This window comes from Chinchilla lanigera, unplaced genomic scaffold (genome assembly GCF_000276665.1).
Source record: "Chinchilla lanigera isolate Chin_1 unplaced genomic scaffold, ChiLan1.0 scaffold00119, whole genome shotgun sequence".
NCBI classification, from domain to species: Eukaryota; Metazoa; Chordata; class Mammalia; order Rodentia; family Chinchillidae; genus Chinchilla; species Chinchilla lanigera.
Window position 1 is genome coordinate 4,281,475 of NW_004955520.1, and position 22,361 is coordinate 4,303,835.

General features: G+C 41.9%; 1 protein-coding gene across 1 annotated transcript in view; it reads right to left on the reverse strand.

Annotated features, from left to right (window-relative positions):
- Lyplal1 (lysophospholipase-like 1) overlaps positions 1 to 301 on the reverse strand; it is a 29,913-nt gene extending 29,612 nt beyond the window's left edge. The window contains exon 1 of the mRNA XM_005409278.2: positions 165 to 301. Coding sequence (XP_005409335.1) covers positions 165 to 258 — 94 coding nt within the window. The 5' untranslated portion in view covers positions 259 to 301. The remainder of the gene's footprint in view (positions 1 to 164) is intronic.
- Positions 302 to 22,361: the final 22,060 nt, after the last annotated feature.

Below are 22,361 nucleotides of genomic sequence, written 5' to 3' on the forward strand. Positions count from 1 at the left end.
GCGCCTCTCGGGCCCCGCAGGGACCGAGCAGGGACGCGCCGCCCGCAGAGGACGCGGCCAGACCGCGGAAGACAGGCCCGGCCGCGCCACCCCTCGGGAGCACGGGGCCGCCGCGGAGGGCGCTTCCCCGCTGCAGAGAAACAGCACGTGAGACTGCGGTCCACCTGAGCCGTGCAGGAAGATCAGCGAGGCGCTGTGCCTCCCGGCCGGCGACACCACGCAGCGCTGCAGGCGACCCGGAACCCACGCGGCCGCCATCGCGGTAGACGCGCCGGAGCCCGGGGCCCCGCCCACAGCTCCGCCCCCGCCAACTCTCCCCGCCTTCGGCCCCACCCCGTCGGCGTGGCCCCGTCTACGACTCCACGCCCCCCAGCCTGGCCCCGCCTCAGGCTCCACCTCTGCCAGCACGGCCCCGCCTCCAGCTCCACCTCCGCCGGTGTGGCCCCACCCCCTTTTGGTACTCTCCCCACCCGCGCCGGCACCGGCTCCGCCCCCCGCCCCTAACTCCGCCCCCCCGCCAGCTCCTCCCCGCGTGCGTCAGCACGCTCTCACACAGAGGACAGCGCATGCGCTGCGGCAGCTGCCCGGCATCTGGAACCTTTTTACTATTTGGGGTCAAGTGTAAGGTATTTCTGACTGCAGTAAGAGTTTGGTTTTCCAAAGAAAGATATTCACAGGCATCAGCCTTCTATAGGCGATGGTCCTGATTTGGGAACTATTTATATCCTAAGAATTTGCTGTAGGATTTTTACGCAGTTTTAAAACTCAGGTTTAACTTATTTGGAGAAATGTCAGTGTTGTGTTTAAAACTTAACAGATAGGACCACATTTTACTTTGCGCTTTGAGACTCACACAAGACGTTTGCAGCTTTCCACATGCAGGGTGACTAGCTGTGTAATAACTCCTCTTTGTGACTTTTTGTAAAAATAGTTAGCAAATGCAGTGATGAAACTTAGCCGTTAGGGTGGGTGTTATAAAAAAAAGTGGAAAATATCGGTGAAGATATATAGAAGAAACTGAAAATCTTGTCCTTTGCTGATGGGAGTGTCAAATAATATGGCAGCAGTGGAAGGAGTCCCATGGTTCCACAGAAAGTTAAACACGGAATTGTCACATGATCAAGCAGTTCTGCCTCTGGATATGTCCCCAAAGAAATGAAAGAGGGACGCAAACAGATCTTCACACATACTGACGTTCATAGAGTTTTATTCACAATACTCAAGAGATGGAGCTAAGATGTCCACCTACAGATGAATGTTAAGCAACATGTGTGGGATATATCTACAATGAAATATTATCCAGTTTTAAAACGGGATGAAATTCTGATTCATGGTACCATATAGACTGACCCGGAAAACATTACGCTAAATGAAATAAGCCAGATGTGAAAAGACAAACACTGTCTTACCCATATGAAGTATCTGGAATAGGCAACTTCATAGAAACAGAAAGTAGAATAGTGCTTGCCAGTGTTAAGGGGAAAGGGAAGTGGAGAGTTATTGTAAAATCTCTGCAAAGTTTCTGTTTGGCATAATGAAAAATTTCTGAAAATGGATAGCGGTGAGAGATGCACATCATTCTTACATTTAGTACTTCATGTCACTGAACTGCACTTTAAAATGTTTTAAGGAGTCAGTTTTATATTGTGTATATTCTACTGCAATTCTAAAAATACAAGAAGGTAATTGTTTTTACATAAACGTTTACGCATAGGTAACTTGTACGAAGACTAGTCCTAGCAGGTGGCTCTTTCCTCAGGTAAAAAGCAAAACAACCCAGTATAACTTCGGCCGTTAAACACCAGCCTTCCTTTCATTATAGCTTGCATCATATTTGAGCAATTACAAGTTATCTTTTGTTTGTTCAAGGTATTGGCTCTGCACCCAGATGACCAAACTGCTTACTGTCAGGGGCTGGTTACCAAGACAAGCTCATCAGTGTCCTACCGATGGTGTCAGAGCGAATGACCTTACATGCCATCAGTTAATCAGATTAGAAAGACATGGAGTTGTTTCTTAGAAGCCCCAGAGCTTCACCGTGCGTGCAGATGGTGAAGTGAGTGAGGAGGAACAGGGGCAGTGCACTGAGTTCTGATAGCCCGGTCTCACTGGAGGCACTTCTGTCTCTAGACCTGCACTCCCCAGCGAGGGCCGGGTGGCTTTCAGGACCTAGGTGAGAAGAAGGCCCGTGCTCCTAGGAGAAGCCACTTGGAGGTGGTGTACACCATCTATAAGGGAGGGCTTTGGTGCAAATTACAGTCACTTTGCCATCACTGGGTACAATACCAAATGCCCACAACTTGAAGGAGGAGAGGTTTATTTTGGCTCACCATTCTTATACTATTCAGGCCACAGTTGAGTGGCTCTAAGGCAGAAAGAGCATGGTGGGACGGTCCAGTGAAGGAAAGCTGCTTGTATCATGACAGCCAGGGAGCAGAGAGGGAAGGGAGGAGCTGGGCCAGAGAGGTGCATCCTTCCAGGTCATGCCTCAGTGACCACTTCTTTCAGTGAGAAACCCCTGCCTAATGTCACATTCAGCTGTGAACTCACCCATGGATGAATCCCTGGTGAGTACAGCGCCCCGATCCAATCTGAAAGCCCCACCTCTGACCACATGAGGCTCTTGGGGGACAGCGTACATCTAAACCATAACAGTGCTACTCTTAGAACTCCGTTCGTAAAGAACTCTCTTGTTCGATAAGAACTCTCATCGTAAAGAAATTACATGAAATTATACTGCTAGGCCTCCTTTTGCCAGTGAGGCTCTGAGAGGTGAGGTGAGGAGCTTGATTCAAGTTCATCCTGTAGGTCTGAGTGTGGACTCTTGTGTCTAGCCTGACTGCAGAATCAGTGTAGTGGATTGATAACTGGTGGTCAACTTATAACCCCCAGCTGAACTGTGTAACTGTAGTGCTGGGTGTGGGAGGCGCACCTGAGGACTAAGAGGCAGACCTGGAGAAGAAGAAGCAGGCTGTTGGGAACTGAGAGAGGCTGTGGGGAGCTGGCTTTCCTGATGAACTTGACTGTTTTCATTCTCTGAGGAGCTCGGGACCTCGCTGGCACTGAGAAAGGCTTCAGTTCACTTTGGAGAGCTCTGGTCCTCACTTTGAGCATCGCTTCCTGGTTCTGGAGGGGAAGATGGTGCACTGCCGGTCTCCTGGAAAAGCTTGCTGCGTTGGCTTCCCTGATTGGAACTCGGCCATCCTGATTATTGGAGGAGCTTGGGACCTCACTGTTGCCGAGGATGTCTGTGGTACCTTTTCAGGGAGCTCTGGTTCTTCTGAGCGTCACTTCCTGCCTCCAGTGCAGATCCCTCAGCCTGCTAGCATAGGTCCTTCTTCCTGCTGGCACAGACTTTGTAGATTCCACTACTGACCTTTGGGCCTTCCCAGCAGATCTGTGAAACAGGCCTGCATGAGACATTGTCATGGGCTCTGAGCCTCCAGGTGGATTCATGGGAGGCATTGCTATGAGCTCTGGGTATTCAGCTCAACTCATGTAGGACATTGTTGTGGGATCCAGGCCCTCAGCTGGATTCCTTGGTCTTAGTGTGTGGACAGATTCCCTGCACTCTTTTATGTTCTTTGGGTGACTATTATAAATAATCATATGAAGTATGTGTCCTGTATTATGTTGTTCCCCTTGCAAAATAAGCCCCAAACCAACACAGTCAGGCTCCTTAATTGTTACCTGCTTTTACACATTGAATCTCAGAAGTAAGGAAGAGCATATCCCAACTCTTTTTTTTTAAAGCCCTTGTGGAATTTGGAGTATAGCCCTTTACAGTCTCTATTCAGATTCCTGGGCTTCCTCAGCTTTCATGTTACTCCAGCTTTCCTCCTCCCCCTGGGTGAGCATCAGTCTAAGCATCTAGGTAGCCAGGGGTGGACACCTGAAGACTGGAATTTGGAATTTTCCCTTGAACTTTACCTTTCCTAGATTCAGGATCCTTATTAGAATGAGCCAAGATCTGCCCAACCTAACCAGAGTGTGCTTTTATTTCCAGTGGTTTAAATGCTTGGCTATTGTTGCTATTCCTTTCATCTTTATTTATTTGTAGGACAAACAGAAGGTTTCAGATTACTGTATTTAGAGATGCCATCTGGTAGGCAAACTACCATTTGAACAAAAATGTTTTGTTCCTTTCATGTGACTGTACTACTTTGAAATGTAATTAAGTTTCAGGATGGCTGTTTGCTTTTGTTTTGGTGGATCTTGATCATTGCCCTGTTACACTTTGGGGAAAATTATCCCTGAAATATTTTTATTTCTAATTGCTTTACTTTTTGTGTATCGTCTGATTATTTGGTTGCTACTCACTAGCTTTCAGCTAATCTATCTACCGATCATGATATACCTCCTTTTGGTAACTTTAGTTCTAAACTGGAAAAAAGCAACTAAATGAAGCTAAACCTGAAAACAAGACAGCCCTCCTATTTTTCAGGATTTTAATATCTCTCGAGCTCCAAAGATACAAATGACAAATTGAGAGTTTAGTTTGCCATTCAGCTACGTGTTTAGAAATTCTTTAGGACACACTTGTTGACTTTATAAAAACTTGAAGCTTTAGTCTTTTCGAGTCAGATATTTGCTATTTTCTAATGATGGCATTTAAATGAAATTGCATTAGTCATGCAGGCAAACAGTTATGCATTTGTTCTTTTTCTCATTCTTGAATATCAAATTATGTCTTCTGCATTGGTTAGTTTTTACATGCTGTATTATTGGAAGAGACAGAGGGACACATGCATACATTATAAATACTTGCATGTTGCACAAAATAGTTCACCTTTAGGTAAGTTAAAAATGTTATAAATCAACAAGGTAAATCTTTTATCCATTCCCTTTATCTACTTATGAAACTGGAAGAATCTTAAAAATCTTAAATTTAAATAAAATTCTAATGCTAAACTGAACCTTACTTTTGAAAATGAGATTATGAACTTCAAAATAACCATTGCCTTAGTTCCTGGGACATTAAGCTCTTTCAGTTACGTCACTCCAGATACAGATGTGGGGAGCTCCTTTACCCCATCCCACTACTCCTCCAGAAGAGCTCTGCCAGATCTCTTTTCAGAGCAGGTGGGTCACTTGGCACATGGAAAGTTGAGCTGGGGGTGGGGGACCGGGAACACCTGAGTCCCTCAAACACCGATCGAGTGGTCTTGGAGCATATATTGATGACCATTACTCTGCTGCATTAGTAACATCCATACCCAAGCAGGCTGAGACCCTGGGAGAGGAAGGTGGAAGTTCTTCTCTTGATCCTTGTTATGCTTGTATCTCAATTCCCTCTAAAGCATCATGTACTCATTGGTGGAGCTTTCAGAGGTGGCTGGATCTAGGGTGTGTGATGCTGGGATTAAGTTGTGTGATGGTAGGTTCAAATAGTAAGAGGCTGAGATTAAGAGTTCATGATTACTAAATCAGGGCATTGATTGGTTAAGCATTGTTCTGGGAATGGATGATAAGAAGACCCACCCTGGGTATGAATGACGCCACCCCAAAGTCAGGTAGTCTGAAAGGGATAAAAGGGAGACTCTCCTGTTTTGGTGCATACTGCTGGCTGCTGGTTGCTTCCTTGTTACTTCACTGCTTTGCTACCTTCCTGCCTTCTGCCTGCCATGAACTGTTTCTCCTCTGCAATGGCCTTCTGCCGTGCCTCCCTACCTTATAGCCAGCCTACTATAAACTGAAACGTCTATGAACTGTGAACCAAAATAAACCTTTCCTCCTTCACTTTTCAGTGTCAGGTATTTTGCCTCAGCAACAAGAAAATTATCTAAGACAAGTGTATAGACCAGATGGTCAGGCTATGTGCCCAGGTACCTGAACAGGCTCCTGGTACACTGCTCTCTGCAGTGCCATGGCTCTCTCCTCTCTTCCCAAGATGAGAAGAGATATTTGCTATATTTGCAAATATCTTCTCTGCTTGAGCACCACCTATGGCCAGTTCTCAAATTCCCAAGTCACTCTGGAAATATTTAACTTCCTGTAAGTCTTCTGTTCACACCAGAAATCCGTCCTTCAGTCTTTTTTGCCTGTGTGCATTTGGTGAGGGTGGTGGCGGGGGTGCCGAAGATTGAACTCAGAGCTGTATCCATGCTAGGTAATCACTCTATCATTGAGGTAAACTGCCAGCCCTTGTCTATGTACTTTAAAACTTGGTGTGTTGTTTTTCTTCGTTAATATACCTTGATGGCTTTTCAAACCCAAAGCAAGAATCAGTAGCAGCTCCTAAATAGATCCTCTTCTAGAGCACCTCTCTACCTAACTTTCCAGATTCCCTTCTGCAGACCCGAGTCTCACCTTTAGCCTTTTACCCTGCATGCCAGGATGGGCCACACGAGCTGTGCTCCTGTCCTTCCCCTTGGCCCATGTCACCCTCAGCCAGGCATAGCTCTTCCCTTCTTTCTCTTTCTGCACACTCTTCAAAATTCAAGTGTGTCTTCTTTTCTCTTTTTTTTTTTTTGGTCAGTCCCCACCTGTTCCCAGAAGGACACCTACTATTTATGTAGTATTTGCTATTTGTCCACTTTTCTAGCTTTCCCTCTTCCTGCTCATGCTGGGGCTTGACAAACAATCACAACATAAATGTAAAGTTTCTCTGTAGTGTTGCACTGTTTCTAAATTCTTGGGAACCATTTTCTTGCTTGAAGATAGGCTCCAGGGTGTGTATGTGTGTGTGTGTGTGTGTGTGTGTGTGTGTGTGTGTGAGAGAGAGAGAGGGAGAGAGAAGGAGAGAGAAGGAGAGAGGGGGAGAGAGAAAGGAGAGAGATAGAGGAGAGAGGAGAGAGAATTTTTGCTTCATTTTTATTTTATATTCTCCATTAGTTTGTAGCTGCATTCAGACAGTGTCTAACAACAGCAGTGTTCTGAGAAATACCCTGGTACAGGATTCTGTCATTGTGTGGGCATCACATAGAGTGTATTTACACAAACTTAAGTCTGTCGCAGTGTTCCTTACTTGGCAGTCTAACTTTATGGGATCCTTGTAAGTAGAAGACCAAGATGTCATTCCTTGTGTCTGCACATGGTCATTACAGAATGTGTAATACACTAAAGGCATTCAAAAATACCATTAACTACAGCTGTTTCAGTAGAAAAGGTAGATGAGACAAGCAATTTACTCAGTGATTAAATTTTAAAAAAGCACTGAACATCACATCAGTTTTTTGAAACTTAACTGACACTCTCACCTGCTTGCTTCAATTAGCACAGTGATGGTCTTTGATAAATTGTTTATCCAGGTATTGTATTTCTTTCTGCTAGCAATTTTTATGTTCTTCCTATTAGCATTGAAGTCTAAGTGGAATAACATTCATAATATTTTGTTAATGAGAATGAGTGGGCTGACACTCATACAAATATTGATTCATGTCTTGCTTTGTGGTGAGAAAGGCCACCCATGAAATATGCTGGTGCTTGCTGCTAATCATAATATAATTTGAAGAAAGCCAGAAAAGCTACATGCCTTCTCTGGCAAGAGTATGAATTGTTTGTTTGTTGATAGAATATGTAAAATGTTCCATTGTTCTACTTTAACTGAAAATAAGTTAATAGCATAATTTACCTAGATTATACTCAAACATCAAGAGTGTATCATAAGTTAATATAGCTTATAAGAATGTATAGGAATGTGTCTTTCTGTATATACATCACAGAATAATTTAAGATATAAAACATAAAAGGTTTAAACGATAAGTGATAGCTTTCTTTAATTTAGTTACTTTTTAAAAAGAGAAGTTCATATATGTTACATAGGTTTAAAGCTTCCTCTTTCCCAAAAGAAAGTAGCCTGTCCATGTGGAGTTTTTTACATCATGCATGTGGAGTTGATAGATAAGAAAGTATTTTTCACGGTCATTAAGATTATCATCTACAGCAAGAGTGGTCTTATGCTGCTCCCATCAGAATAGTTGTGTTCATTCCAGGCTTAACATCTGGAAGTCACGCAATGTGAAACTACCACCAACTTGTTGCTTATTCGGAGGAAAAAGGAGACAACGAAGTAGAGAGGGCAAATTCCAAGTCTCTTCTGACATTCACAGACTAAAATCTCATCCTTGCCTGTAAGCCGCACACGGAGCCAAGAAAGAGAATATGTTCTCTGTCTTAAAACAGACTTCCACAAAGCATCAAAGTGCATGGCAAGTGAAATCTCTTGGTTATTTCAGTTCACACAGAATGTGATTTTCATGGTGACCCCACGGTCTTGGCCATAAACACAGGATGCTGTACTCTCCTCCTACAAGTTGTGCTTTGTGTAAAACACAGAGTTTTCTCAGAGTGTCCTGAGTACGCTTGTTCATCTCTGATCACAGAACAGAGGGAGAAATCAGAGTGTGGTACAAAATGTTTGGCCATGTTGTCTGAATTCGAAAGCGATCATTTCTGACTTGTGTCCCACAGGTCTCCAAGGCATTCTCAGTAGCACCGACCCAAGATAGACCTCCACAGAGTTCTTTAAATCAGAATTTGGTAAGGAAGCCATGTTTTCATCTTGTCCCTGTGAATATTTCTATAGAGTGCATGGCATTTAAAAGACTGGCATATGAACACACACACAGATGCAAGTACTCTAAAGAACCATTTTGTCTGTCTTGTAAACAGTGATCTGTAATACAGGTTAAAAGGAAAATGACTGTTCTTTACAAACACGCTAATCATGGCAGTTATGATGGTGGACCCTTCAGAGTGCTTTTGTCATGTTCCGCTCTTTGCACTTGACACCTGGAGCTCGCAAAGCCGTCTGGGTGTTTTGTGCCTTGTTCTGTGATGTTGTGGGTGACGAACATAATTTAATTTCTTTTCTTTTTCTTTTTCTTTCTTTTGGTACCAGGGATTGATGTGAGGGCCTCACGTTTGCCAGGCAGGCACTGCACCACTGAGCTACATTCCCAGCCCCCTAACTTAACTTCAAAAGGATGAAAATCTCATTTTAATTGCTACAAAATCAGTGATTATTTACGTACCCATGTATCTCATGTGAATGTGGAATTGACCACTAGCCATGTGTGTAGTGTGCAAGTCTTAAAAATTGTGTAATTATTCCCTCCATGGTGAAATGAGGAATCAAAATTAGCTTCTTGAGATGCTGTGGGTAGGGGTAAAAACCACCACTTCATGGCGGTTTTTAGTCACCCTCCCAAGTTTAAGCAGACACCAAAGATTTGGTGATTTTACCTGAGGATTGGTAGCTACCTGAGGATCAGCAGTAGGAACTTTCTCACTAAACTGGAGTCAAAGTAATTACAATGATAGTGGCACTGGTAGGTCATCAGTTATGTCCTGAACACTGTAACAGAAAATAACTGATCAGGGTGTATGAAGGAATGTGAGTTTTTTTCTTCAGGGTATAAAAGCAGAATTATGAAAAAAGGATACAGTACAGTTTAAAATTATCTGTTCCATATTTAAAGCCTACTACAGTTAACAAAACCTTTTGTTTCTAACTATTTTTATAAAGCTTTAGTGTTAATAACATTAAAAGTGGTGATAGTGACTGGTGATTTGTTCCTGGAAATCATGGGCCACTTGGGTAACTTGCATTTTCTTACGAGGAAAACAGCCCCAGGATGCGTTTTATTCAATTATAGAACATAAAAATGATAACATTACATAGCTTGTGTAATTGTATTCTTTAACTTTATTGTATAAAATGCACTTGGATAACTTTGGAACTTTAAAAAAGGTTGCTTTTCAGTGACTTCTTTATGTAATTCCTCATTTTAAAAGCTGAAACCAGGATTCCTTTATTTCACTCCATTGCTTAATCTGCACGTAATTTAGACCACCCCAATGGTACTTCTCCCAGATGTGAGTCATGTGTTTTGGATTTCTCAATTGGTACTTGTGTTTTATCATTGTTTATCACTGTAATAAGTGATATTGTGATGCTATGAGTATTTGCTTATATAATAGTTAAGTTCATTGAAAACTTTATTCAATCAATAACGATGAAAGATAGATCAGACTTTGGTCCTACCCTTAAAGTTTTTATTCAGCAAGGAGAAAGTGGTATACATATCTATAATATAACAATAATGAGTATTAAATAAAGTTATTGGCAAAATATTTTGCAAGTTCAGTGGAGAAAGAACATATTTCTAACTATAGAAAATCAAGGAAGGCACATACAAAATAGATCAGCACAGTACATTAAACACTGTGGTCGGAAATCTCAGGTACTAGAGTCTAATGGCACTTAGGACCCTTAGGGTAATGCCTCAGCTATAGCCTGTCTTTCTTCTGAGGCACCAAGTTTCCTTGCAGAGAGGGAATGCACCCCAATAATGTACCCACCTGCCTCTTATTTCTGGCCCCAAGGGATTTCTTCTCTGGTGAACTCCCAAATTCTCTTGCTATAGTTCCTGAGATTTGTTAGGTGTATGTGACTTAGATATGGCAAACTTAGAATTTTGTTTGCTGATTGAATATTGAATGAATAATGAGTAAGTAAGTGAGTGGCCATTATCTATGAAATGAACCAGCCCAAGGAAACAGCTGGCATGATTATAGTTTTCATGCAAATTATACATCATTCTTTGAACCCAGTTATAGCCGTCCGGTGAATATTGGTTGAACACGATGTTCCTCAAGAGCCTCAGGTCGTACACTGAGGCTGCAGTATTTATATTGTAAGGGAAAGCACGGTCTCCCTGTGAAAGGGATAACCCCGTTTCACTACTGGATAAATAGATCATTATGTAGTGTTTCCAACAGCTTCTCTAGAAACGACCCCTTTGAGGTTCAAAAAGGGACCAGAAGTGACTAGATTGTACAAATGCTATGCCACTTCTTATTACATGAAGTCTTCAATAAAAAGAAAATCCCAGGACAGTTCTGCTTGCCCCATGGGCCTCATGCCATAAAATCTCCTTCTTACAGCATGGGCATTTTGGCGTTTGTTTTTCAAAAGTGGGGTGGAGTTAAAAGTATTCTTTCTGCCAGTTTATGTGATCCATAAAGCAGCATTTTTCATTTTTCAACACTTATTAGCTCAGCTCCCCAGCTGTGCAGCACCACGCCCTGGTGTGAAATTGAGAGGGAGAAGTCTGACAAGTTTATATTGGCTTGAATTTATAGCTTTTCTTTTGAATGGGGGAAGGGCTTTGTTTTTGCTTATAAAGAACATAGTGAGTTTGTGTTCCCATACCTCTGTATCATGCAGTAATAGCTTTAGGGATGATTATCAGTATATGTTTGACTCTTCTAAGGGAAACGCAAACAGGAAGCTAATTAATTGATTAGTCCATGAGCTGATTAACTCAGCTAACCTAAGTGCTTTTATATCCTGCAAATGTGTAGCTGACGGCCTTGCATGAAAAAATATGTTCAAAAGTATGAGGAGCAGAGAAAAATACAAGCTCAGCTTCCACTAAAATAAAGGGATTCAGGCATGATTATTCATATAATTGTTTCCAAACACAATTTCCATGATTTTGTGAAGAGCAATCTCAAGAAGACAAGATTAAATTGATTTCACAGAAGGTTTGAAATGCCCACCAAGAAATGGCTTAAACACTTACTGTAGCATGATGTAGCACACTGAAAAGAAACGATTATTACAAGTTGAAAATTTTAGGCTAAACAAATTTGAACCTTGCCTTCTTTTCTGCTGTCACATACACCCTAACATGACAAAGAAGAGGGATATTCTTACAGCATTTTGTGAGCTTTCTCTCCGGGGAGGCAGTACACATGACATCACATAAAGTTCCTTATATTTATGTTGTATGAAGGGTTTATATATCACAATCAGATTCCTGGCTTTCTACTAAGTAATGCTTTACACTGAAAGACAGAGTGCAAGAGGAGCTTTTATGAATCCTAAACAAAGCTTGAAAAATATGCCCCAATCTTCCCAGCCTCAGTGCAAAGGGTACCCATGATTCAGGACTTCCAGAATGCCTAGGCTGGCACTGACAAGACATTAGCATCTTCAGACAGTATCAATGAACTGAGAGGAGCTTTGATGACTTGATTTGCACATGTGACGTGCAAAGCATAAATGCCAATCTTCTAAAATAATCCTGAAAGTCCAGGGTCACCTTTAACTAGGTAAATTTTGAAAAAATTCCTATAATCATGATAGTGCAGACAGAAAGCTAAGGCACTGGGCATTACCGTTGACATTTAGAACAGTAGCAACAATAATTTTAAAGCCAAATGAAAAGACTGATCATTAGAAATAAGTGGGACACCTTTATAAAACTCATTGAAGCCTAGATTCTCCTTTTTTCAGTGGCTTTGAGGTGAAAAGATCAAGTCAAAGCAGGCAGATGAGGCTGGTATGTGGCCCTGACCAGGAGAGGCTTGTTTTTGCGCAGAGAGGTCTGCATCTGGAAAGATGGAGAATTGGTGTCATAGAGCGCTTGGCACTCTGTATCATAGAAGAGAAAGGGAACATGTCTCAAATGAAAACCACGTGGACCAAAGTTATAGAATGGTGGGGCTGGGGGTTTAGCTCAGCAGCACAGCGCCTGCCTGGCAAGCACAAGGTCGTGAGTTCGATTCCCGGTACCGGAAAAAACCCCAAAAAACCAACAAAACAAAACAAAACAAAGTTATAGAATGGTCTTCTTGACTTTCCTTTCCATCCAGACCATACTCAAACTTGGGAGGACATAAAATGCACACTAGCATTTAGAAACTTCTAGCAGATGAGAGGCTTTCTGTTTTGTCTTTGTTTAACATAGGAGAGACACATTCATGTGCCTAACAAGCTAGGTCTGGCAACATGGAAATAACTTTAAGGGTAATACGCAGAACCATTGAGAGAGGCACTCAGGAAGGACTCATTCGATCCTTTTCTGGTAGACTAAGGGAACGGGAGGGGGCTGACTGGAAAAGTGGAATGGGTTAGGGTCTCGTTAGTCACTGCACGTGGAAGTGAGGTTTAGGAATTGTCTAAATAAAAGGACTGTTCCAATGGGAAGCTATACACAGAAGCAAAGAATTTAAAGGGAGGAGAAAATGTAAAGATAATCTGTTCAGTGTTTGCTGGGCTGTTTGAGGCATCACTGGAAACGGTGACAGCTGGAAGTTTCAGGCTAAAGCTTAGATTGGAGAGGGAAGTTAATTTTGGAAGTTCTTGACATATATATGCTAGATGAAACTATAGGAATTGAAATCCTTGACATATATATACTAGATGAAACTATAGGAATTGAAATCATTTTGAAATAAAATTAATTTCTGAGGAGAAGGAAAGAGGACTTAGGAATAATTTTTTAGAAGACCTAAGTAAAGGTTGTTAGCCCAGGAGGAATCAGGGGCATAGTAAGGAATAGGGAAAAGGAAAAAAAAAAAAATATATATATATATAAATGATATGTACACAAGATAGTTAAGATAGTTATACAGGTAGTTTCTCCTAGTTCATTGAAAAGAAAGGCTTGTGCTAATGTTGTTTGGACAATATTTGATGCCTGTATGTTGTACTCTGAGTAACTACTATGAAGATAACAGTATGTGCAATGTATTAATTACTGTTACTCTCCTACTAGCCTGTTTTGAAACTGTTTTTTTCCTCTTTAAAATAAAATAGAAAAATTAAATTAAATTAAAAAAGAAAGGAACAGGACTGTGTCATGACAGCAAAGAAAGACAGAAGGGAAGCCATGGGAGCGGTGGAGAGCAGGGCTGGTTTCCCCTAAGACAGGAGAGAGGCCGAAGGGGAGAATGCAGCAGGTCTGAGGAGGACAGCTCACTCCTCACAGCACCATGGGCTAAGAATAAAAGACGTGTGGAAAAGGATAGGAGCTCAAGGGAATCTGTGAAGGCATAAAGGAAAAGGGAGGTGAGCTTCAGCGAGAAGGAACTGCTAGTTAAACATAAATGCAAGTAGAAAATTTAAAAGATTTAACCTACATTGTCATCAAGTTTGTATTAAAAAAAGAAATGGAAGAGAAACAATTCGTGGGTCTTGTATTGACCAGAGCAAGACTGAATGTCAAGTGAGTGGAACTGTGACGTAGACTGGTGAGATCACAGTACTGCACAGGCCGTGCAGGGAAAGATTTCAGTAAGTAAAGGCCAAGCATAACTATCCAGGGAAAATAATAAGGAGATGCAGCTTATGGCTCTCCAGTGAGGTTTCTGAGCCAGTTTAGTAGGAGAGAGGGAGTGAGAGGAGGGAGGGACAGGAAGTTATAGTGAACAAAATTTCCCCGTAAGATCAGTGCTGGACCCAACCGTTCAGTTTAATTCAGTTCTTGTCCACCTCAGTTTCCACTGCATAAGGAGAAGAACACTGAGAGTGAGTTATCTCAGGGGCAGGGTGTTACTCTGTGCAGTAGGACAATGTGAGTGAGAAAATCCTTGGGCCAGTTGGACCGAGCTGAATCTTTAAGAACTAGTGAAGCTTTTAACGGTAGAGAAGAGGAGGATATTCTGTGGCCAAAGTCGGAGAAGAATTGGGAACGGACCGAAAGAGTATTCACGAGCCCCAGAGGAGGGGGAAGCCCATCTGGCAAGGAAGAAGGAAGCGTGAACAGTGATTCGTCCAGAACCACAGCTATGTGTTATGGTGTAAAAGAGGGAGGTCCGTAGATGGAGCTCGTTATACAGGGTCTGCAGTCCAGTTATGGAAGAGAGTTTTAATCCGGTGGACGACTGTGGATCACACATACTCAGATATTAAGCAGGGGAATGACATGAGGTCAGGGATGTTTGTGACACATTTACCTGGAAAGAGACCACGGTGGAGGTTGCAGAGAGGAAGGGTCTGGGCCCAAGGTATCATCAAAGAGGCTCTGAGACCAAAGGCTTGAAGCCAGAGCTATGGGACAGGGACATGAATAGAGACAGCTTTGGCTGAGAGACGGCGGGATTCAATGGCAGATGAGATACGGGAAGATACAGAAGATACAGAAGATACAGAAAGTAGAGTGGTTTTATCTCAGTTACAGGGCAGAGTCCTGCACTGAGCAAGGGGAAGCAACCGGAAGGGAGGAGATTGTGGGCCTGGGGAGAGGGAGCAGGGGAGCCACCTGAGCTCGTTTGTACTGTGGAAAAAGTTTCCTATACGGAGGGTGTCACAGGGGATCAACTTGGTGTTTTTTGTTTGCACTGTGGAAAAGAGTTTCTTATATAGCCACTGGACGTCGAAAGCACATCAACAGTTATTATCAAGCTTTCTTTTATTTAAACCGACACACCAGAGTTGTGCTCTGTGAGAGAGTGTCAGCAGCAGACATCAGCCTGGCAGGAAGAAGTCAGAGGTTGGGTGGCTCATTCGGTTGCTTGGACGAAGACTTCTGGTGAGCAGGCACTGTTCATGATGGCTGTGGTCCAATTAAAAAATCTTGAGGAGAGGATAATATGAAAAAGACCACTTAATCACACCTTGATTTTTTTTCACTCCCAGCTGCACATGGGTAGCCGGCACCACACTAGGAACGCTAGCTTTGATTGCAAAGCATAAAACTTTTACGGGCTCTTTTTTTCCTAATAAGTTAAAATTTGGGGTCTTTTCTGTGTTGCATTTGGGTAATAATCCAGGAGAAAATATTCGAAAGTGCATAATTGGATCCAGTTAAAATATTTTTTTAAAAAACCATTTTTGGTGGTTCCTACTTACTTAGGTTGTGGAAAAAATGTAGATTAATGAATACTTTAAATGAAATTTACTGTGTAATAGATTGAAAGCTGGGCTAGATAGATCAGTAGTAAGTAGGAGTAATGAAAATAATTCTTGAAATGGTTGTTTCATGGCAGAACTATGACAGTTTTTATTATATTTTTGGAATTATTTTTTTCTAAAATATTTCCTTTATTTTTATGGAACTGGAACATGTCTTTTAAAAGCATGCTGTTTTATAATTATATGGAAATATGCTACACAGGGGAAAAAGGGCTCTTGCTATAAGTAGCTTTTGCTGTAATTATTGAACCATCAAAAATGAGAATAAATGTTGCCAGTCGTGGCTTGTGTTTTCCTGTGCAGAGCGTGATTCACAGACTCTTTTTACCATGTCGAGTATGATTTTACCGAAATTTTTATTTTGCTTCTATATTTAGAATCTCTGATTGCTTGGTGGACTCCAATGTCACTGAAATCCCTTTCCTCATTCTTCCAGGCTCAGCAGTAGTTGTAGTATATCCATTTCCTCCAACTGCCTTAACAAATTACCAAAAACCCACTGGCTTAGACAGATGAAAACATATTCTTTCACAGTTCTAAAGGGCAGAAATATGGAAACCAAGTGTCGGCAGAGCCGCTCTGCCTCCTCATGCTTCAGGGAGAATTCATCCCGGCCTTTGGCAGCTGTTAGTAGCACCTGGGCACCATGGTATTCTCTGGTTTGCAACTGCATCTCTGTGGTCCCGGCTTCTACCTTCATGTGGTCTTCTTCCGTCTCTGTTTCCTCTATGTCTCCATACCCAAATGTCCCTTTCTTTTCTTTTGGAAAGATACTTGGTCCTGAATTCAGTGCTCACCCTAAATCCAGGACAATTTCAACTTGAAAGCCTGAACCGATCACATCTTTAAAGACACTATTTTCAAGTACAGAGACATTCTGAAGTTCTGGGCTGACATAATGGGAGGGGGGCAATATTCAACCCAATACAAGTGGTAATAATGCTTCAGGCCGATATTATTTTACATTTCGAAAACTGTCAGCCAGACCAGCTGTAGAGGGGAAGTTCTGCTGGAGTGAGTGGCCAAAAATGTGGAGACCTCAGGACAGCACAGGAAGTGGTCTGGCAGTTAGAGCTGTCCCTCCGGCTCCTGAGTTCCATGGAGGATTTACTGGATAGACTTTAGCAAGATCCTTGGCCTTGTGCATGTCTCCAAGGCCTCCTGGTTTTTCTATAAATGAGAACATAATAATCTCTCCAGTTAGCTAACCCCAATTCACCACATGCTAGACTGAAGGAAAGAAAGGACAAAATGAATGTGGAGCTTGGAAGCAAAGCAGTTTAGCTTTCCATTCACATGCGGTTACATGGTCGTTAACAAATATTGTGACTAGCACCTTACACTTGCATAGTATGTGTTTTCTCACTGAGCCTCATGCATGCCAGTGAAGTAGGCAGGTGAACTGGGATTCACACACACGTGCAAAAACACGAGAATCATCAGGGAGTTCAGTGTTTTTTGAACATGTGCTTGATTCCAGGTTCTGGTTAGATGGTCCATGAACCAGAAACAAAGCCAAGGCCTTGCTGACCACTGGTCCAGCGGCCATCAATGACATCATCCACCATACTCAGGAGTGATCATGAACAGCTTTCCATTCACCACTCAGAGCCTCAGATAGTTCATATGTAGGTTGGGAATAATAATAGTAACTATTTCAGTGGCTTGTGGGAAAGATGAAATCAGCTTATGTAAGTAAAGCATTTAGAACAGTGCCTGGTATACGGTGAGTGTCCAACAATATTCAATTATTACTACTACACTCAAGGTTCTTCAGTTGAGGAAGAGTATATATAACTCTTAACCTCACAGAGGTGATTATGATTAGTACTAATATATTTGTATAGTGCTTTTCAATCTTCTTTCAGTCCTCTCAGACCCCCTTTAATTTAGGCAAAAGAAAACTACAATTGAAAGATGTTAAAGGACTTGTTCAGGTACACAAAGGGACAGAACTGTGGACTCAACTCTAGTTTTTCTGTCTTATATTCCATGCTTTATGTAGTACAGAGGAGGGAAAAATCTGGAGGATTTGCAATAACTTTATCAAAGGCTTCAGGGATAGGAAAAACTGAAGTATTGTGTGCAAAATGAAAATGCACTGATTTTGAAGCTCAAAATCTTCCATTTTAGCCTCTTCTCTGCCATTTGAGCTGGAAAACATCACTGATGCTTTTGCAGAATCATCTGACTCTTAATGAGATGAATCCTCACTCCTCAAGCCCATGTGTTGTGTTTCTAGTGGTAGAGCTCTGAGTTGTAACATGCAAATTCTTCCTTCACTTGCTGACTTTGTGCTTTCTGGAAACCTGCAGAGTCTGGCTTGTGGAGCAAATGTGTTTGTGTAACATGCTGGTTGCCATGTGTCGGGGAGATGTCCCCATATACTGCTGTTGATGTAGCGGGAGCAGGGCTTTTAAATGCTGATCCCGTGAAAATATAATGTGATTAGACTTGGGCAGGTGCCTGAAATAGAACACCCATTGTATTTATTTTGCTGCCAGACAGGTCAAACAGTTTCACTTGAAGGGTCTGGAACTTGCTTGATAGTGTGTAGTTCACCTTTCATTTTAAATGCATGCTGAATTGTACTGAAATGTCCATCCTGAAGACCACTTTCTTGGTGCATATTTTTCAAAGATCTTTGTTAATTGTACTTTGGGGATTTGTTTTGAATAAAAGATCATACTAAATTGATGATGGAAAAGACAATAGTTTTTAAAGTTTGTATGGGACTTCAATCAATGTTCAAAATTCATCCCCCAGAAGAATGATCAGTTCTATACCCTATCTTGAGTTTGTCTCTGGAATCCACTGATGGAGAGCTACCTTATATCTTTACTCTACTAGATATCCTCCCATATTTCAGGAATCCTTCCTACTCCAAGAAGACCAGGATTATACACCACACAACACAGACTAAAACAGTGATTGATGACTTGGAATATGTGTCCCGTCTTAATGACACAGGCATACCTGGCCCTTACCTCCTCTCCTAACTAATCGTCCCCCTGACTACTAAGATACAAACTTCTGGGAGTGTAGGTCTCATTGAGATCAAGTAGAGGAATAGGAAGCTGGCTCAAAAGGACAACTTTGGTGTTATTCACAGCGTGTCACAGTGAGAGTTAGTGTAGAGCTAGTCAGCTTGCCATACCATAATATATACTAGCGATAACTAATTTAAAAAGAGAAATAGTTTATTTTGGCTGATAAGTTTTGGTGGTTTCTCTTTTTTTATACCAGGAATTAACCCAGGACCTTGTGCTTGCCAGGCAGGCACTTGTGTGACTGAGCTACATCCCCAGTCTGAGGTTTCTGTAAAGAAATGTGAGATGATAACTAAGGAAGGGTTAGCAGAGAACTTATCGAAGCTGGCTGTCTGTCAGGGTAACTATTTTCTGACTTCATCTTTAACAACTGAGCCTTTATTTGCTCTCACTGTGTGGCTACTAAGGTACTTTATTCCTCCCTCTGCATAAGATAGCCTGCCCCTGTACCCACCAGCAGGAAATCCTAGGCACAAGGAGTTGCACTGAACATGTACTTTCTCGTCCTGTGCTGCAAACTTGAGCTCTTCCTGGTGGCCTCATTGTTATAAATACAGAAGTAGAGGAAGCCTTTTAGTTTCTTTTTCCTCTATAGACTCCTGGCTTTTGTACGGAAGACGCAGCCATCCTTACGCCCTGTTGCATTGTGCAGCTCAAATTGCTGCTTGTAGCATGCGGGTGGGAAGAGTGTGCTGGCATCATTCCGACAGGGACCTCGGGCAGGATCTAGTGCAACCTTGAACTGGAAATGGAAATTCCAGTCCCTAAATGACTTGTGCTCCAGCGAGCAGCGGGGTGGCAGCAGGTCTCAGTGTCTCAGGGTGATCAGCCCAGCACTCTTTCTGACAGTGGGCTGCACGCACCCTGTTCGCCATGTGTCCCTCTTAGCAAAGCAAAACTAAACCGAAGGTGTTTTGAGCCTGTCCTCCCAATGTCTTGTGACTTTATGTGTAAGTGTTCTCATATACAACTGCATTCCTGTATTAGCCATATATCATCTATTTTAAAATAAACTTTAAGAGATGAGATTAAAAATAAACAATTTATAGAAGTCCTAGGCATTTCTTCTACTCCTCACTTTGGAATGAGGCCACTCTTAAGTTTTATTTCAATACGGAGGAGTGATTTATGTAAAAAGGGAAAGAAAAAAGCACTTAATGATTTCAGGTGAAGGGTAGCATACTTCTATCCCAAGTGCCTTATTTTCCACAACGCCTTGGTCCAGGAATGTTTATGAAGTGAGGGGCTCAGGACTCGTTTTCTGCACAGTTTTCTTTCATTCTGATTTGCTTCCTAAATTGTATCACCACCGTTTGATAAGAAAAGATCAGAACCTTCATTTATGCAACTTAGAAGGTAGATTTTATGCTCTGGATTGAAAAGTGCATTTTTTTCCCCTCTAAATACCATGCATATCTGTTTCATCTCTCTTTAATTCCTGAGAGAGTTGATGAAAGAGGGCTGTTTTTCTCCGTAGGAATTTCCTTTGGATTATTCTTATTTCAGGATGCTAATCCTCTGTTTTTAAGTTTCTTCTACAGAAATTACATATATCTCAAAGCCAGAGGATTTTTATTTCTCATTTGCAATGGGTAGCACAAGGAAAGGAATGCTTTTAGAGCTCAGATTGTGTTTCCAAAAGAGTCATCAAAAGGGAAGGCTTGGAGTTTGGTGATGGAGGAGGTAGCAGGGATGGGTGGAGGCGAAAGTAGACATCAGTGTGAGAAGATTATGCCTAGCGTTTTACAGAGTGTTAAGGGTCTGCATAAATATGAACCATGTGGAAACTAGGACCTGACAGCTGTTGGAGGCATGCCTTTGAGGAAGAAGCTGAAATAAAAGCTCTGGCTGCTAATTTTTAAAAAACAAAATGTCAGCCATTTCAATGAGAAAAATAAAGCCCCATGGGATGTTATACTGCAGAGAGCAACTAACTAGTTGCATAATGATGGGACCAACATCTTTCACCCAAAACTCAGATGCAGATCTTTGGTGTATGCTTTCCCAAGATGGCAGAGCAAGGAAATGGATGGGTCCCATGTTTTATCAGGGATGCTGGAGTTAGACTAGACAATTAAAGAATAATTAGCTCATGAAGATAGTCACGAAATAATTTTCTACACATTCACTCAGACCCCAGAGAAACCCATGTGACAACTTTTGTCTCTTTCTTTCTATATAAACAAACTGTAGTGTGTAGGTCAAGGAGAGATTACTCAATGACACTGCTGTGTTCTCTTCATGTATACAGAGAGAGCTCAGCCTTTCCTTCAGGCTCTTTTGATGAGCAGGCTCGTGGCAGGTATAGTACTTCTCCCGATGTGCAAAAGCAAACAGCACTGACAGTGCCCTCCAGGCCTGACTCACACAAGTTCTCCACCACCAAAGGCTTATGTCCTCTAAAATAGAAGTGACGCAGAATAGAGGGAACTATCAAAATAATTCCTCCCAGCTGCAAGATTTGGAGCAAGGCACCGTCAAAGGCAAAGTGTGCCTGATCTAGTTAAGAACTCTCTCATTCTTTATGGAATTTGAGTATTAAATGAAGGCCCAAGATTTCTGGGTTCAGGTTCCAGTTGTTTACCAACTAAAATAAAAGAGCCCACAGAAACTGTTCATGAGGCTTTGTGCTTCAAATCATTCTTACCAAACATGTTGATGAGTTAAGTATAAATGAATCAGAAACATACGGTTCAAATTTCTGTGGAAATCCACAGGGTATATTAAGGGAATTAAAGGGAAATGTGTGAGGCCAAACATATTTAAGAATTTTACAAAACCAAAATCCACCAAAATAGTTTAACATTTTCTGGTGAGTCTGTTCCAGTTTATTCTTCTTTAATAGTGTTTTTTCAATTGCCTTGAGCTTACATTTTTATATGATGTGATAGATTCACAAATAGTTATAAAATATAACAATGAAGTTACCAGTCTAGGTTTTAGTTCTAAGTAATCAAATTTGTCACAGCTAAAGATGTTAGAGTTATAATTCAGATATGCTAAAAACCCTAGGGAATTTGTATCACAAAGATGCTGCGTTTGAAGGGATAAAGTTATGTAATATATGGAATTTAAGTTACTTCACGTGCATCCATTTTTAATAATACTTTGAAATACTTATTCTGATGGAGTCCAATCCAATCCCCTTGAAGAGATGCCCATGGTGTTCGTGATGGTTAATCTTGGTTATTTAGTTACTTGGCTTGAGAGGCACCTATGAGAGTAGGTAAAGCACGTCTGGAGAGGGGTGTCAAGGTAGCTCATGGGGATGCCCTTGAGGACTAAGTCTCGTCCTTAGCCCCTTTCTCTCTTGCTCTTTCTTCCCTCTGCTCCTTTGTGCCATGAGGTAACCAGCTTTCCTTCACTGCTGTGATGTCCCTGCCTCACTACAGGCTTGAAAGTAATGGAGCCCAGCTGGCCGTAGACTGAGACCTCTGAAACCAGGAGCCAAAATAAATGTTATCCCCTCTAAGCTGTTCCCCCGGTGTTTGGTCACAGTGGCGGAAAGGTGTTCAGTACATCATGGAAATCTCACTTCTGCTCTTGGAGCTTGAAGAATAGGTCTATGGCAGCTCTGGAGAATGGCAGGGTGGATCCCTAGAGTTGCCAGTCTGACTGAAGAGAGTCAGGATGATCTTTTTCTCATTATTATTGTGTACACA